The 15,984-nt window shown below is 30.2% G+C and overlaps 1 protein-coding gene across 1 annotated transcript; it reads right to left on the bottom strand.

Annotated features, from left to right (window-relative positions):
* Positions 1 to 13,705: 13,705 nt before the first annotated feature.
* LOC109164628 (ervatamin-B-like) lies at positions 13,706 to 15,639 on the bottom strand. Its single transcript, XM_019313146.1, has 2 exons — positions 15,140 to 15,639; positions 13,706 to 14,528 (listed from the first exon to the last, which is right to left on the bottom strand). Exons 1-2 carry the CDS (start codon positions 15,585 to 15,587, stop codon positions 13,945 to 13,947), a joined length of 1,032 nt encoding a protein of 343 aa, XP_019168691.1. The 5' UTR covers positions 15,588 to 15,639; the 3' UTR covers positions 13,706 to 13,944.
* Between the last annotated feature and the right edge of the window lie 345 nt (positions 15,640 to 15,984).

Raw genomic sequence — 15,984 nt, 5'->3', positions numbered from 1 at the left:
GTGAGGAGATAAAAAGTCCCAAACTTGCTGTAACTATTTATAGGGAAATTTTAAGTAATTAATTAAGAGTAAATACCAATTTTGATCACACAAATATTAGCAAAATGACAGTTTTGATCCACATGTTTAATTCCTACCAATTTTCATCCATTACTATTGTTTTAGTACCTATTTAATTTTCATCTACAATTATTGTTTTAGTATCAAAAGTCATCACATTGGTCACTCCTCTGTTTTAGATATGTCGAAATATGAAATTATTAAGGGTATTTTTGTCATTTTCAAATTAAGATCCCAATTTGAGCATGAATAAAGGAATTTCAGCCCTAAGGTCGATCTCAATTCACATTTCTCCTCCTTAAATTAAGGTAGGATGAAGAGGAGAACTGCAAATTGGGATCGATCTTAAGGCTTAAATCTCATTATTCATGCTCAATTTGGGATATTAAGTTGAAAAGGACGAAAGTACCCTTAAAATTTTTAGATTTCGCAATGTCTTAAACGAATGAGTGATCGGCGTGATGAATTTTAACATTAAAACAATAGTCGTGGATGAAAATTGGTACTAAAATAATATGGAAAATTAGTAGGAATTAAACATGTGGATCAAAACTGTCATTTTGTTAATACTCATGTGACCAAATTTGATATTTGCTCAATTAATTAATTATAGATTTTGTGAGAAGATTGTATAAGTTATTTCCGTGAGGTGTTGACTTACGCCAGTTGCGGGAGAACAAAACATAAGTTTAGTTGTTAAGACATCGATGGATTACCTCGTCAACTGGCCATTGACTTTGCAGGGAAATCGCTGGCCTCACGACAATACTAATAACGCTAACAGGCGTTTGGTTAAAAGGAATTTAAATTCCCTTTCCACTTAATTCTCACCTAATTCCAAAGGTCACAAAATTTCCTTGTTTAGTTGAAAGGAATTATAATTCCTACATTTTCATGGAATTAAAATCTCATGTCTCCCCTGGGATTTTAGTTTCTGAGATTTGATGAAGAAAAAAAGATAATGATGAGTCAAAATTACTCATTCTTTTTTTAACCATTCCCAGTAATTCTATTCTTGTAAACCAAACACTGGAATTTAAATTCCCACTTTATTCCCAGTAATTCATCTCTCATGGAATTGCAATTCCTTTCCCACATAATTCCCCCTCTCCAACCAAACGCTCTATAAATTGTATTGAATTACTTGTACATTAGTCCTTAAGAATTTTTGTAATGTTATTTCCCTGTTTGTTATTTTGCGTGAAGTGAATGAGATATATTATTTTTTTGTATCGAGTATTGAGTACTCTCAACTTACTGAAGTCCAACAAGTTAATACCGAACACAAACCCATGACCTCCCACTTGGGAAAGTCACTTCATGCCGCTTGATCACAAACTAAGGTCTTTAGCTTTTTGTATCGAGTATTAATTGTATATGTAATATTTTTTTATTTACATATCAATTAGTATTTTAAGTTTTTATAGAAGATTTTTTATACAACATTTAATATTTTTATCACTGTAAGGCTAATTTTAATCTAATTCAACTTGTGGTGTTAGAGTTTGACAAATTTAGATCAGAGCTCTTTAACATGATTCACATATATAAGAGTTAATTTTCTAAAAGCTTTTGCATTTTTTTTTTTATGAAAAGTGTAATTTTTTAACACCCTGCTCTAACCTGCTTTACCGTGGAACGGTTTAGAGTTGGCCCACGCACTTTGGCCCATCTTAAAAGCCTAGCTATGACTAAAGATTACTAATACAAATTACAAACCCTTCACATGTAAATTATGCGTTGCCTACTCGTTTATTTGCTTACAATAAAATTATTTCCTATGTTGGCAAATTATGTTGTGCATCCATATGCACCATGCATGGTGCATACGGATGCAAAAACGACGTCGTTTTATAAAACGCGCGTCTCCCCTTAAAAAGAAAAAAATCAGGTTCGATTCTCAGCAACAATATATGAACTAAAATTCCATAATCGATGAACTATAATTCCATAATTGATGAACTATAATTCCATAATCGATGAACTATAATTCCATAATCTAATCTATGAACTAAAAATTTCAGAATGAATGAACTAAAATTCCATAATCTATAAACTAAAATTTCAGAATCGATGAACTACAATTCCATAATTGATGAACTATAATTCCATAATCAATGAACTATAATTCCATAATCTATGAACTAAAATTCCAGAATGAATGAACAATATAATGTTGTTGCTGGTAATCGAACCTGAATTTTTTTTAAAAGGGGAGACGCGCGTTTTTTAATAAAACGACGTCGTTTTGGCATCCGTATGCACCATGCATGGTGCATACGGATGCACAGCATAACTATCCTCCTATGTTATACTCTTGATGCAATACTATTTAATTTATAACTGAATTCATTTCCCGTGTACGTAACTTCTTGACAGCGGTGGACTCATGGGTTGGGGTGCTTCGAAGTTGGATATGGCCAAAGCATACGACCGTATGGAATGGCCATTTTTACAAAGAATGTTAATGGCCTTAGGGTTTGATGGAAGATGGGTGGAATTATTGATGATGTGTGTAACCACAGTATCCTATAGTGTGTTGGTGAATGGGACACAGAGTGAACAGATAATCCCGACTCGTGGTTTGAGGCAAGGTGATCCCCTTTCACCATATTTGTTCATTATTTGTGCTGAAGGGCTTTCACTGTTATTGCAGCAGGCACAGGCAAAAGGAGAAATACATGACTGTAGGGTTGCAAGAGGAGCACCTTCTATTACCCACCTTTTCTTTGCCGATGATAGTTTACTTTTTTTCAAAGCAAATGTGCAAGAGGCAGAAGTAATTAAACGATGTTTATCGGAATATGAGAAGATGTCGGGACAGGCAGTCAATTATCATAAGTCGAATATTTGTTACAGTAAAAATACGCGTGGAGAGACAAGGGATGAGGTTGCCAGTATATTGGGGGTGGTGCAGGCTCAGAATTTTGGGAAGTATTTAGGACTTCCATCGTTTGTGGGCAGAAATAGGAGGGCAGCATTTTCGTATATTGAAGATAAGATAAGACAGAGGATCAGCTCATGGAATAAAAAATTGCTATCACAAGCAGGAAAAGAAGTTTTATTGAAAAGTGTAGCCCAATCTATGCCTACCTTTTCAATGAGCGTTTTTTTACTGCCGATGACTTTATGCACTGTCATTGAGCGAACCATGAATCGATATTGGTGGAGATCTAAGAATGACCAGGGTATACATTGGAAGGCATGGGATAAGTTATGTATCCCAAAGAAGTATGGAGGGTTGGGATTTAAGGACTTACATGCCTTTAATATTGCTATGCTAGGGAAGCAAGGGTGGCGTTTTCTGACACAGCCGCAATCATTGGTTTCGAGAGTTTATAAGGCCAGGTACTACCCCACTAATTCTTTCTATGATGCATGTTTGGGTAATAACCCGAGTTTTTGTTGGCGGAGTATTTTGGCGGCTCAGGAGTTAATTTGTGGGGGTGTGAGAAGGAGGATTGGGGATGGTAAAACAACGTTGATTTGGAACCACCCATGGTTGCATGATGAAAATCACCCGAGAATACAAACGGAGAAACCACCCCAATTGGCACAGGCAAAGGTAATGGGCTTAATAGACCAACAGACCGGAACCTGGGATCCAGATATTCTAACGGATATTTTCATATCGGAGGATGTGGAACGAATTAAAAAAATACCTGTGTCACCTGAGTATGATGATTTGTGGTACTGGTATGGGGATCCAAATGGTGAATATTCTGTCAAGAATGGGTATAGGAAACTAGTGGGCAATTACTCCCAGCCACTAGGGACCTTTGATAAATGGAAGGTTTTATGGAAACTCAAAATCCCACCAAAGTGGAAGACATTTTTATGGAGAGCCCTGAGTAATATTTTGCCTACCTCAAACAATCTACTTATAAAGAGAGTGGATATTGATCCAACATGTGCTATGTGTGGGAATTCACATGAAGATATTGTGCACTCTTTGATCACATGTGGCTATACATCAAACATTTGGACACAATCTCACCTTCCAATCCCCAATAGTGTCACAAATGTTTTCAGTGATTGGTTTAATGATTTGATGAATATTTTAGATGATAATGAGATTATTTATGCAGTGGCACTTCTATATTACATTTGGCGTGCGAGGAATGGGGCTGTGTGGGACGCATGTTTGCCCAGGCCTCAGAAAGTAATCGCGATGGCGTCCTCAGCTGTACACTCTTGGAAAATTGTGCACCCGACACACACGCAGCCGCAGGCCAATGCGGCCGTGATGGATCAAGATGGGGCACGGCTGCTAGTTGCTGTAGATGTCATTCCCGAACCGGCAGGCAATGGGCGGTCCTTGAGCAGTGTCGCAGTGCAGCCGCATGGGCAGCAACAGCTACTGCCAAATGTGCCATACGTGGATCCCCTAAAATGCTACTTCGACGCGGCATACGACCAACAAACGAACAGGGCGGCAGCGGGTGCAATTATTCTGGACGCGCAAGGAGGATATATTTCCGCAATGACTGCCCCTATGTCAGATTGTTTTACACCGTTAATGGCGGAGGCTTTAGCGTGCAAAGAAGTTTTGTCATGGTTGAGAGATCGCGGTATAAACTCTATCCAGCTCTTCACGGATTGTTTAGTACTACAACAATATCTGTCATCTACGACTAGATCACCACGGTCTTACTTGGGCTATACCATTGATAGCTGCAGGACTAGTATATTAGCTTTTGAGTATTGTTTAATTCGATATGTTCCTAGATTAGAAAATTATTTAGCTCATACTCTAGCATCTATTGCCTTTACTCAGACGACTATTATGTATTCGGACTCAAGTCCACCAGCTGCTATTTCTACATATTTTAAATAAATGCCGCACAGGCTCCTTTAAAAAAAAAAAAAAAAAACTTCTTGACAGCGAGATGGCGGATAATGCAGTTTTTGGAGATTGTCGTTTAATATCAATCACCGCTCATAATATAATAACTTCGTAAGCTGTCTTTTGTTTTCATAAGTCGATTGGCTTCCCCTGTAGATAATTTGCTTGCCTTGTGATTTGGTGGGAGGACCCAATTTATGTAGTATTAAATTATATATGAACTGTAGTGCAACTTTTTTTTTTCTTTTTTTTGGAATACAATATTAGGTTTCTCAATTTATGTTAGAGTGTCAGACTAATCTTAAGCTTCATAAACCTTGTCTAAGAGCTGCTGAATAAGGTAAATTGTGAGTCTCTTCGTCAATCCTTAGGTTCCACCCATTGTCTGTGTATATATACTCTGCACACAATGAGTCTTTATCACTTCTGATTGGTTAAGGTCTCTCAATTGCCAGTGAGATTCGAACTCTTACACTAATACTATCGCAAAATTTTAGGGTGATTGATCGAATCAATTGAGTTAGTCTTTGATGCATTGTAGTGCAACTTGATGGCAAGGTTTTGACTCTTGAACTGATTGGGTATGCTGGGTGAATAAGAAAATTGCCAATTTCCCACAATCGGAAAGAGTAGTTGGAGAAAATACGGGTCAAATCTATCTATCTATATCTATATCTATATATCTATATCTATATATATATAAAAGTAAAATCTTCCTAACAATTTTCCCCCCCAAAACTTTTGTAGTAAAACTTATTTGGTAAGTAAATGTCAAATGGAAAATAAATAAATAAAATCCTCCTAACAAATTTTCCCCCCAAAACTTTTGTAGTAAAACTTATTTGGTAAGTAAATGTCAAATGAAAATTAAATAAATAAATAATAATGTTAATAATAATAATAATAATAATAATAATAATAATAATAATAATAATAATAATGTTATTACCTTAAATAAATAAATTATTATACTTTCCCTTAAATAAATAAATTATTATATTTTCCTTTTGAATTAGTATTTTCTACTTATAAATACAAGAGCTTCTTCAATCAAAGAATCTCAAACTCATCTTTCTGCTTTCTTTTTGTATGAATTTTCTACATTTTTCTAACTATATTCTCACGTACTTCAATATGTTTTGCAGTTTGGACATCATGAATAGCTTCATCAACGATATCTTCTTGAAGCTTGCCCAAGAGGTGACTCGCTTGGCCCACTACAACAAGAAGCCGATAATCACTTCCCGCGAGATTCAGACCGGCATGAGATTGGTTCTTCCTGGCGAATTGGTAAAGCACGTTGTCTCTCTAAAAACACTAAAGCAGTCACCATATTTACAAGCTCTTAGATTAAATCATTTAAATCTATGTTTCCTTATTATATAATCTTAATTAGGGGTTAATAGATGTAAAGTAATTTGGATTTGAGTTTAATTTCATATTATTCTTCCAAAAGGTTTAATTTCATATTATAAGTATTGTTATCTACCTTCAACTATCAGTGAATCGATTAGTATTCTCAAAAAAAAAAAAATGAATGTCTATATCTACGTGCATTTAAGATGCAACATGTGTATGATTCATTAGGCTTTGAGGCAGAAGAACACATCTGGGTACATTGCATATTAGTGGATCTGTATCTCATTGCAAAAAAAATATCCATACAATTAATTAATTAATATAATTACAATTATCATTATTCTAAATCAAAAAAAAAAAAAAACTAAAGAATTAATTGTAATAATAAAATTTGTTATTAATATTCTGTTACTAATTAACACAGAAATCAGACCAAAAGAAAAACGAAATTAATATTAAAAATGGACTCGAATTAAAAAATGTGCTTAATAAGTAAATAACTAATTTGCTAGACAGAAAATTTGGGTAAAGGAAAAAGAAAATAATTATTAAACATTGTACCAGATTGTTTTTATGATTGAAAATGAATATTACAAACGTACCAGATTGTTTTTATGACCTGAAATAAGAATGGATTTTACACACGAGAATCTATTATTAATATTCTGTTATACTAATAGGCATGGGAATCATGCCAAATGAAAAAAGGATTTAATATTAAAAATTTATTGGAAATATAACAAAGTTTTCCCTACGAAAAAAATTAGTAACCACCAAATGAAATATTAGGAAAAAATTATGAAGAAAAAAGAAATGGAAACAAATATTAACTCTTTCTATGAATGAAAAAAGGAAATGAATATATCCATATTTCACTTAAAATATAATCAATAATTATATTATTATAATTATATTAATTATTTATGAAGAAAAAAGGAAATGAATATGAAAGGAAAAAAATAAAATTTAGACACGAAAATCTATTATTAATATTCTGTTACTAATAGACACGGGAATTAGGCCAAATGAAAAAAAAAAGATTTAATATTAAAAATTTATTGAAAATGTAACACCGTTTTCTTTACGAAAAAATTAGTAACCACCACGTGAAATATTAGAAAAAAATTATGAGGAAAAAAGAAATGAAAATGAATATTAACTCTTTCTATGAGTGAAAAAGGAAATGAATATATTCATATTTCACTTAAAATATAATCAGTAATTATATGATTATAGTTATTATAATTATATTAATTATTTATGAAGGAAAAATGAAATGAATATATTAATAGTTTACTGGAAATATAATCAGTAATTAAATTTTTATAATTATATTACTTTTTAATTATGTGGAAATGAATATTAATTCTTTTTATGAACGAGAAAGGAAATGAATATTTCACAAAGAAATCTGTTATTAATATCATGTTACTAATCGACATGAAAATCAGGCCAATTAATCGACAATTATTAAGGAAAAAGAATAAAAATCAATATTAATTCTTTTTATGAAGGAAAAAAAAGAAATAAATATATTCAAACGGAAATGAAATATGATGAAAAACGAATGAATATGTTTATATTTCACTAAGAATATAACACAGCTTTTGGCACAGAAATCAGACCAAAAGAAAAAAGAAATTAATATTAAAAATGGACTCGAATTAAAAAAAAAAAGTGCTTAATAAGTAAATAACAAATTTGCTACACAGAAAATTAGGGTAAAGGAAAAAGGAAATGATTATTAAACACATACCAAATTGTTTTTGTGATTGAAAATGAATATTACAAACGTACCACATTGTTTTTATGACCAGAAATAGGAATGAATTTTACACACGAAAATCTATTATTAATATTATGTTACTAATAGGCATGGGAATCATTCCAAATGAAAAAAGGATTTAATATTAAAAATTTATTGGAAATATAACACAATTTTCCCTACAAAAAAAATTAGTAACCACCAAATGAAATATTAGGAAAAAATTATGAAGGAAAAAGAAATGAAAAAAAATATTAACTCTTTCTATGAATGAAAAAGGAAATGAATATATCCATATTTCACTTAAAATATAATCAGTAATTATATTATTATAATTATATTAATTATTTATGAAGGAAAAAGGAAATGAATATGAACAGAAAAAACGAATTTTACACACGAGAATCTATTATTAATATTTTGTTACTAATAGACACAAGAATCAGGCCAAATGAAAAAAAGATTTAATATTAAAAATTTATTGGAAATATAACACCGTTTTCCCTACGAAAAAATTAGTAACCACCACATGAAATATTAGGAAAAAATTATGAAGGAAAAATAAATGGAAATGAATATTAACTCTTTCTATGAGTGAAAAAGGAAATGAATATACTCATATTTCATTTAAAATATAATCAGTAATTATATGATTATAATTATTATACTTATATTAATTATTTATGAAGGAAAAATGAAATGAATATATTAATATTTTATTAGAAATATAATCAGTAATTATATTTTTATAATTATATTATTTTTTAATCAGAAAGGAAATGAATATTTCAAACAGAAATCTGTTATTAATATCCTAATCGACATGGAAATCAGGCCAATTAATTGACAATTATTAGGAAAAATGAATAGAAATAAATATTAATTATTTTTATGAAGGAAAAAAAAAAGAAATGAATATACTCAAAAGGAAATGAAATATTAAGAAAAACAAATGAATATGTTTATATTTTACTGAAAATATAACACAGCTTTTTAAATTTTTAAATATAAATCTATTAATACAAATTATAATGAATGAATTATATTATAGAATTTTTATATATACATATTAATAAATATTATGTGTATATACAATGTATTATTCAATCATATAAGGATATGCGTCCGATTAGAGTTTATATTTATTCATACAAAATTTAGAATTTACATTTTTATTGATTTCTAAGTACAATTTTCTTAGTTATTATTATTATTAATATTTTTGAAATTATAATATATATATATATATATATATATATATATATATATATATATATATATATATATATATATATATATATATATATATATATATATATATATATATGAAATACAATTTGTAATAAATCAATTTAATTTTATAAATTTTTTCTATAAACTTATCTAAATATGTACATGATTAGATATTATACTAACCATACAATATTTTAATTTTAATTTTGTATGTTATGAAAATAGATACTTGACCAAATATATAAAATTCCAACTATATTATTATATTGTACATTTTAAAATCTTTTTATTTTTCTAATTTCATTTTAAATTCATAATAACAAAAAAAAAAAATTCTCGAGTAAAACACTATATTTTAAAAAATACAATTTGATAAATATCATAAATTAATTAATACAATATCATTTATGTTTATAATAATTAAAGAAAAAAATAAATAATTCAAATATGTGAACCAATAATTTCAAAATGAAATTAATATATAGTTACAAATAAATATAGTATGAGTACATTTACTTTAATTAGTTTTAATTCCCTTAATGATATGACTTTTCTTTATCAATTGTTTATGGGAGGCGAAGGGAGTGTTGAGTTGGTGGAATTTTTATTTTTTTTAAATACTTACTAATAAAAAATAATTTTAAAATATTTTGTAACCCCTCATACCATTTGTAAATCTTATATTTTTTAAACAATACAATTTGATAAATATCATAAATTAATTAGTACAATAACATTTCTGTTTATAAATTATAATAATTAAAAACAAATTCAAATATGTGAACCAATGATTTCAAAATGAAATTAATATACAGTTACAAATAAATATAGCATGATTAGATTTACTTTAATTAATTTTAATTTCCTTAATGAAATGACATTTCTTTGTCAGTTTTTTTTATGGGAGGCTAAGGGAGTGTTTGGATTGTTGAAAAATATTTTAAAATAAAAATACATACAAATAAAAAATAATTTAAAATATTTTTTAACCCCTCATAACATGTGTAAATGTTATATATTTTTAAAAATACAATTTGATAAATATCAAATTTTGTGTTTATAATAGTTAAAGAAAAAAATAAATAATTCAAAAATGTGAACCAATGATTTCAAAATGAAATTAATATACAATTGCAAATAAATATAGCATGATTAGATTTACTTTAATTAGTTTTAATTTTCTTAATGAAATGACTTTTCTTTATCAGTTTTTTTTTTTTTTTTTTTTTTTTTTTTTTTTTTTTTTTTTTATGGGAGCCTAAGGGAGTGTTTATCCTGCTGGAAAATATTTTAAAATAAAAATACATGCTAATAAAAAATAATTTGAAATATTTTTTAACACCTCATAACATGTGCAAATGTTATATAAATACAATTTGATAAATATCATAATTTTTGTTTATAATAGTTAAAGAAAAAAATAAATAATTCAAAGATGTGAACCAATAATTTCAAAATGAAATTAATATACAATTACAAATAAATATAGCATGATTATATTTACTTTAATTAGTTTTAATTTTCTTAATGAAATAACTTTTATTTTTCAATTTTTTATTAGAGACTAAGGGAGTGTTTGGGTTGCTGGAAAATATTTTAGAAATAAAAATACTTACTAATAAAAAATAATTTTAAAATATTTTTAATCCCTAAACATGAGAAAATTTTACATTTAAAAAAAATACAATTTGATAAATATTATAAATTAATTATTGCAATATCATTTATGTTTACAACGAGAATAATTAAAGAAAAAATAAATAAATCAAATATGTGAACCAATGATTTCAAAATGAAATTAATATAATATGATTAGATAAAGTGACTAATGCCCCTCTTTTGGGTGAAAGGGCTGGCCTGGAGATTTAAAGTTGCTCAATTCTCAAAGGCAATGATCAAATCCTTGTCTTTGGTTAATAAGGATGGATGCGTCCCTTCCACTCAACCACACCCTCCAAGTTCTTAGTGAAATGACTTTAATAAAAGTAAAATCCTCCTTTACAACATCCCAACCCAAATTAATATGAATATTAATTAATTAGTAAACAATAATAAAGCTTAATTGGTAACAAAATTTTATATGAAAATTAACTAATATCCAATGAATTGTTACCACAGATTAAAGTCAATATGTATATAAAAATGAAAAATGGTTACCAAATTATGAGAATAATTAAATTATTATAATTATAAAAATAATGGATACAAATTCTACGTAACAAATGAGAAAATTCGTTTGAAATTCTGCGTAATTTTATAAACAAATAATAATTTATTAATTATTATTTATACCAATTTATACTATTAATAAAAGTAAAATTATCATCTTCAACATTCCCGCCCAAATGAATATGAATATTAATTAATTGGTAAAAAAAAATTTAATAAAGCTTAATTGGTAACAAAATTTTATATGAAAATTAACTAATATCTAATGAATTTTTATCACACATTGAAGTCAATGTGTACTTAAAAATGGATGATGGTTATCAAATGCTGAGAATAATTAAACCATTATAATTGTGAGAATAATGGAAACAAATTCTGCGTAATAAATGAGAAAATTCATTTGAAATTATATGTAATTTTATAAGAAAATAATAATTTATTAATTATTATTTACACCAATCTATATTTATACTATTAATAAAAGTAAAATCTTCAATTAAAATGTCTTTCGCCCTTCTGATACGAGATTGCCATTCAAGTTCTAACGAAAACAATTCACGTTGATGCTCGCATATGCCATGACTATCAACAAAAGTCAGGGTCAAACATTAACTCACGTTGAGTTATTACTAAAACAACTCGTCTTTAATCACAGTTTATTGTATGTGAATTTTTCCCGAGTCATTCATCCTGATGGTCTGGTGGTTTTAACTCTAGACGAGAATGGATAAAATTCCGTTACTACTACCAATGTTGTCTACAAAGAGATTTTCAATAATGTATAATTCAAGTTATTGATATTATGGTTTTTTATATACAAAGATGACAAAATTGCTATATATCTACATAGAAAATATATCTTCCGTATAAATAATTTCTATAACTGAGTTGCTAGACAACGAGCTAATTAGTCCAATTAATACAAATTATAAACACTGATATATAAAATCTCTAAAGTTGCAACACCGAATGCGTATATCTACACGTTAACTATTAATTGGGCAATTATTTACTCGAATTCTTCAAGTATTGATAACATCAGAAAACATAATCGGTGCAACTCAATTCTTCAATTATATTTTATAATATTCGATGTTATAATTTATACAATTGTATATCGATCTAAATATTTTTAAAATATTATAACAAATTCATTCCGTGCAACGCACGGGCGCAAATACTAGTACTGAAATAATGGAAATATATTAGAAATGAATTATTATTATTTTTTAAAAAAAATATTAGAAATGAATTGAACGACAAAAATGAGAAGATTTTAAAATGTAGATAATATAGGAAAAATTCACTTGGGACAGAAACACATGTCCCAAGTGATTTTTACAAACATTTTTTTTTCTTTTCTAAAAATAATAAGAAAAGCAAGTGGTACATGTGTCTTTCGTATTATACTATACATACGTGAGACACAAGTGACACTTGTGCCTTGGCTTGTGTATTCTTCTGCAGAGTAAGGCCTCCTTTTGCTTTGGAAAATGTAAGACGTTTTCGTTGTGGGAAAACGTAAAACCTAAGACGTCTCACGTATATTCCACTCTCCGGTCGCCCTGGTTTTCCACAAGCCAGAGACGCAATTGCCACTTGCATCTCACGTATAATACGTAAGATGCAAGTACCACTTGTGTCTCTTATTATTTTTTTAAAAAAATATGTTTGTAAAAACTCATCATTTGGGATATACATTTCTGACAAGGAACGCATGTCTCAAATGAATTTTTTTCAATATTATTCACCTTTTAAAACTTTCTTATTTTTGTTATTGATTCCTAATATATTTCTATTTCAGTCTTTGACCCGAGAAAATATAAGGCAATCAGCTGAGATTATATATGGAATGATCATTACAGTGCCCATAATTTGAGATTATATAAACCAAGTTCACCCAATAGTATACATACATCACCATCCTAGCTATCAAGTCTTTCTAATGGGGTGCCTAATTCAAATTATTTCACATAATTTTAAGCTAAGAATGTGAATATGGTAATATCTAATACTTTTCAATTCATTGTGACTTGTATCAATTTTAGACTCCACGCTCATGAATAAAACACATAATTAATATTTGTTTTTGGGGTGATGAGGAAACTTGCAATAGCTATTCGAGGGTGCACACTGAGTAAACTACACCTTGTAGCCCTAACTAACAAATAACCACGATGAGGTAAACGAGCCTAAATTATCATAATTGACTAGCTCAAACAAAAAATGTTAATAAGTCATTGTCACTAGGATTCGAACTTGAAACGTTAGTGAAACAAAATTCAAATTTAAATATTTAGTATTATATTTCTTTTGATACATCAATGAAACAGAATTCAGAATTTATATTACACTCTACCTTATGCATGTGGAGTATAATCTAAACTTTTTGGATACAAATATAATATTACTATATATAATTGATAGAGTGCAAAATATCTTGCATCAAATTAATTAAAGTCCGACCCAGTCCAAAGCCAGGGTTTAAACTTAATTAATTATATTTAGATGGTTAATCAATGGTAGGGTAAGAAGCCATTTTGGCCAGGCCACAGAGTCCTCCCTCAACCACGTCTCTCGCCATTTTTATGTACCCATTCTCGCCCCAGGTGGTGCCCCATGAATTTTTTACCAGCCAATACTTTCCCCCCTCCATGGAGGTGTCGTAGCCCACCGCCGTGATGGCGTGCAAGGAGCCGCTCCCGCAATCGCCGGAGAAGACGCCGCTGTCATAATGTTGGAGCTCGTAGCCGTCGAGAGATATGATGATGGAGACTGGCTGGTTGCTGACGGCCTGGAGGAGCGCGTCCTCGCCCTCCTCCACCTGCTGAAACCCGGTGATGGTTGCCGCCGCGTAGCCTCCGGCGGTGGCGCACGTGGCTTGCTGGTAGCCCTGGTAGGGATAGTTGGATTCGGACATGAGTCCGTTGGCTTCCTGCACGTACTGGAATGCCTTGGTTGGCCAGCCGCCGCCGCAGCCGCTGTTGGTCGTGTCGCAGTCCACGAGTTGTTGCTCCGACAAGGGAACTAACCGCCCGGTTTTTATCTGGGTTATTCCTTCCACTGCTGCGACTGTTGAAAATGCCCAGCATGCACCTAATTTATAAGAGGAAAATTTGTAGTCAGTATTTAATGGTACGCATCACATAAATTTGGTATTGTTACTTCAGTAAAGGAAGTAAATCAATCTAAATTGCTAATAACTGAATTTTTATTTCACTTTTGGTTTCATGACTATGAGACTATTTTCAGATTTGGTCTCCGATTATTAATTTTTTCATATTTAGTTTCACGACTTTTAAATCATTACCACATTTAGACCTTCTAACCTAATTCTAATTACCGGTAATCAATTTTTAGTTATCGGTGACTTATTTTGAAGGACAAAATTGTCATTTTCAGTCCCCTCACGGAGAAGTTTACTAAAAAATGTAACAAATGACAATTTTATCCTTTAAGATAAATCACCGGTGACCAAAAATTATATCGACAGGAGTAACGATTTAAAAGTAGTGAGATTAAATTTGGAAAAAATTCTAATCAATTCAAACGAAAAAGGTCAATAAATTATCTCATTCGGTGTTGAACTTGTAACCTTTTTGTTATTAAGTTAACAGTTTGACCAACTTGATATTGATGACGGATTGCAAGTGTAATACCATCACATGCACAATAATATGAAATAAATAATATCATTCATTACTTACCACATCGATGTTGATTTTTGATTGCAGTAACAGCTCCACTCTTTATCCAGTTCACACTGTTTGGAGCATCAATGAGACTCTCATTATTTCCAAACGAGTTTCCTTTCGGAATCTTAGTAGGGCGAGCGACAAAATTGTTTTCGTCAATAAGCATTGTGGCTTTGAACTCTTCGTGGCTCATATCTGAAAATTTGTTCAGACCGAGTTTGTAAGATCGGTTGCCAACTTTATTGAACGATTCAATGAACTCTAAGTTTTGTTTGAATATTTTGAATCGGTTAGCTTTTTCAACATCATCTTTATATGAGCGTGCATGGCGAGCCATCCACCGCTCATGACGTTGGACCAAGGATGCCTCTTCAAGGGTGCGGGAAGTGACTTCGTAAGCGCACGTCCCCAAGAGGAAAAGGATTGCAAGAATGCATTTGGAATTGAAGTTTAGGGCCATAGTGGTTCGGGCAAGCTAAGCTAGAGGATGGGTGGTGAGTTTTTTTGAGGATACAATGTCCCAAATATGCCATAACTATTTATAGATTTCATCCATACCGTTTGGGGTAGACCAAAACAATAATCATATATATATATATATATATATATATATATATATATATATATATATATATATCTTATGGCAATACTATTCAAATAAAATGTTGCGATATTTTTGTTGTGGAACGCGTACTCATAAAAGCATAGATGTTGCGTGATTACTTACGAGTTGTGACACCATTTGCGGGAGAACAATATAAAATTTTAATAATTAATCGTCAAGTCATTGATGGACCACGGCGGTCGTTACGTCACTCGTCAACGAACCGGACATTGACTTGGCTGGGAAATCGCTG

Source organism: Ipomoea nil, unplaced genomic scaffold, assembly GCF_001879475.1.
Source record: "Ipomoea nil cultivar Tokyo-kokei standard unplaced genomic scaffold, Asagao_1.1 scaffold3069, whole genome shotgun sequence".
Lineage (NCBI taxonomy): Eukaryota > Viridiplantae > Streptophyta > Magnoliopsida > Solanales > Convolvulaceae > Ipomoea > Ipomoea nil.
The sequence above is the reverse complement of the archived record's forward strand: the minus strand, read 5'-3'. Positions and strand labels throughout refer to the sequence as shown.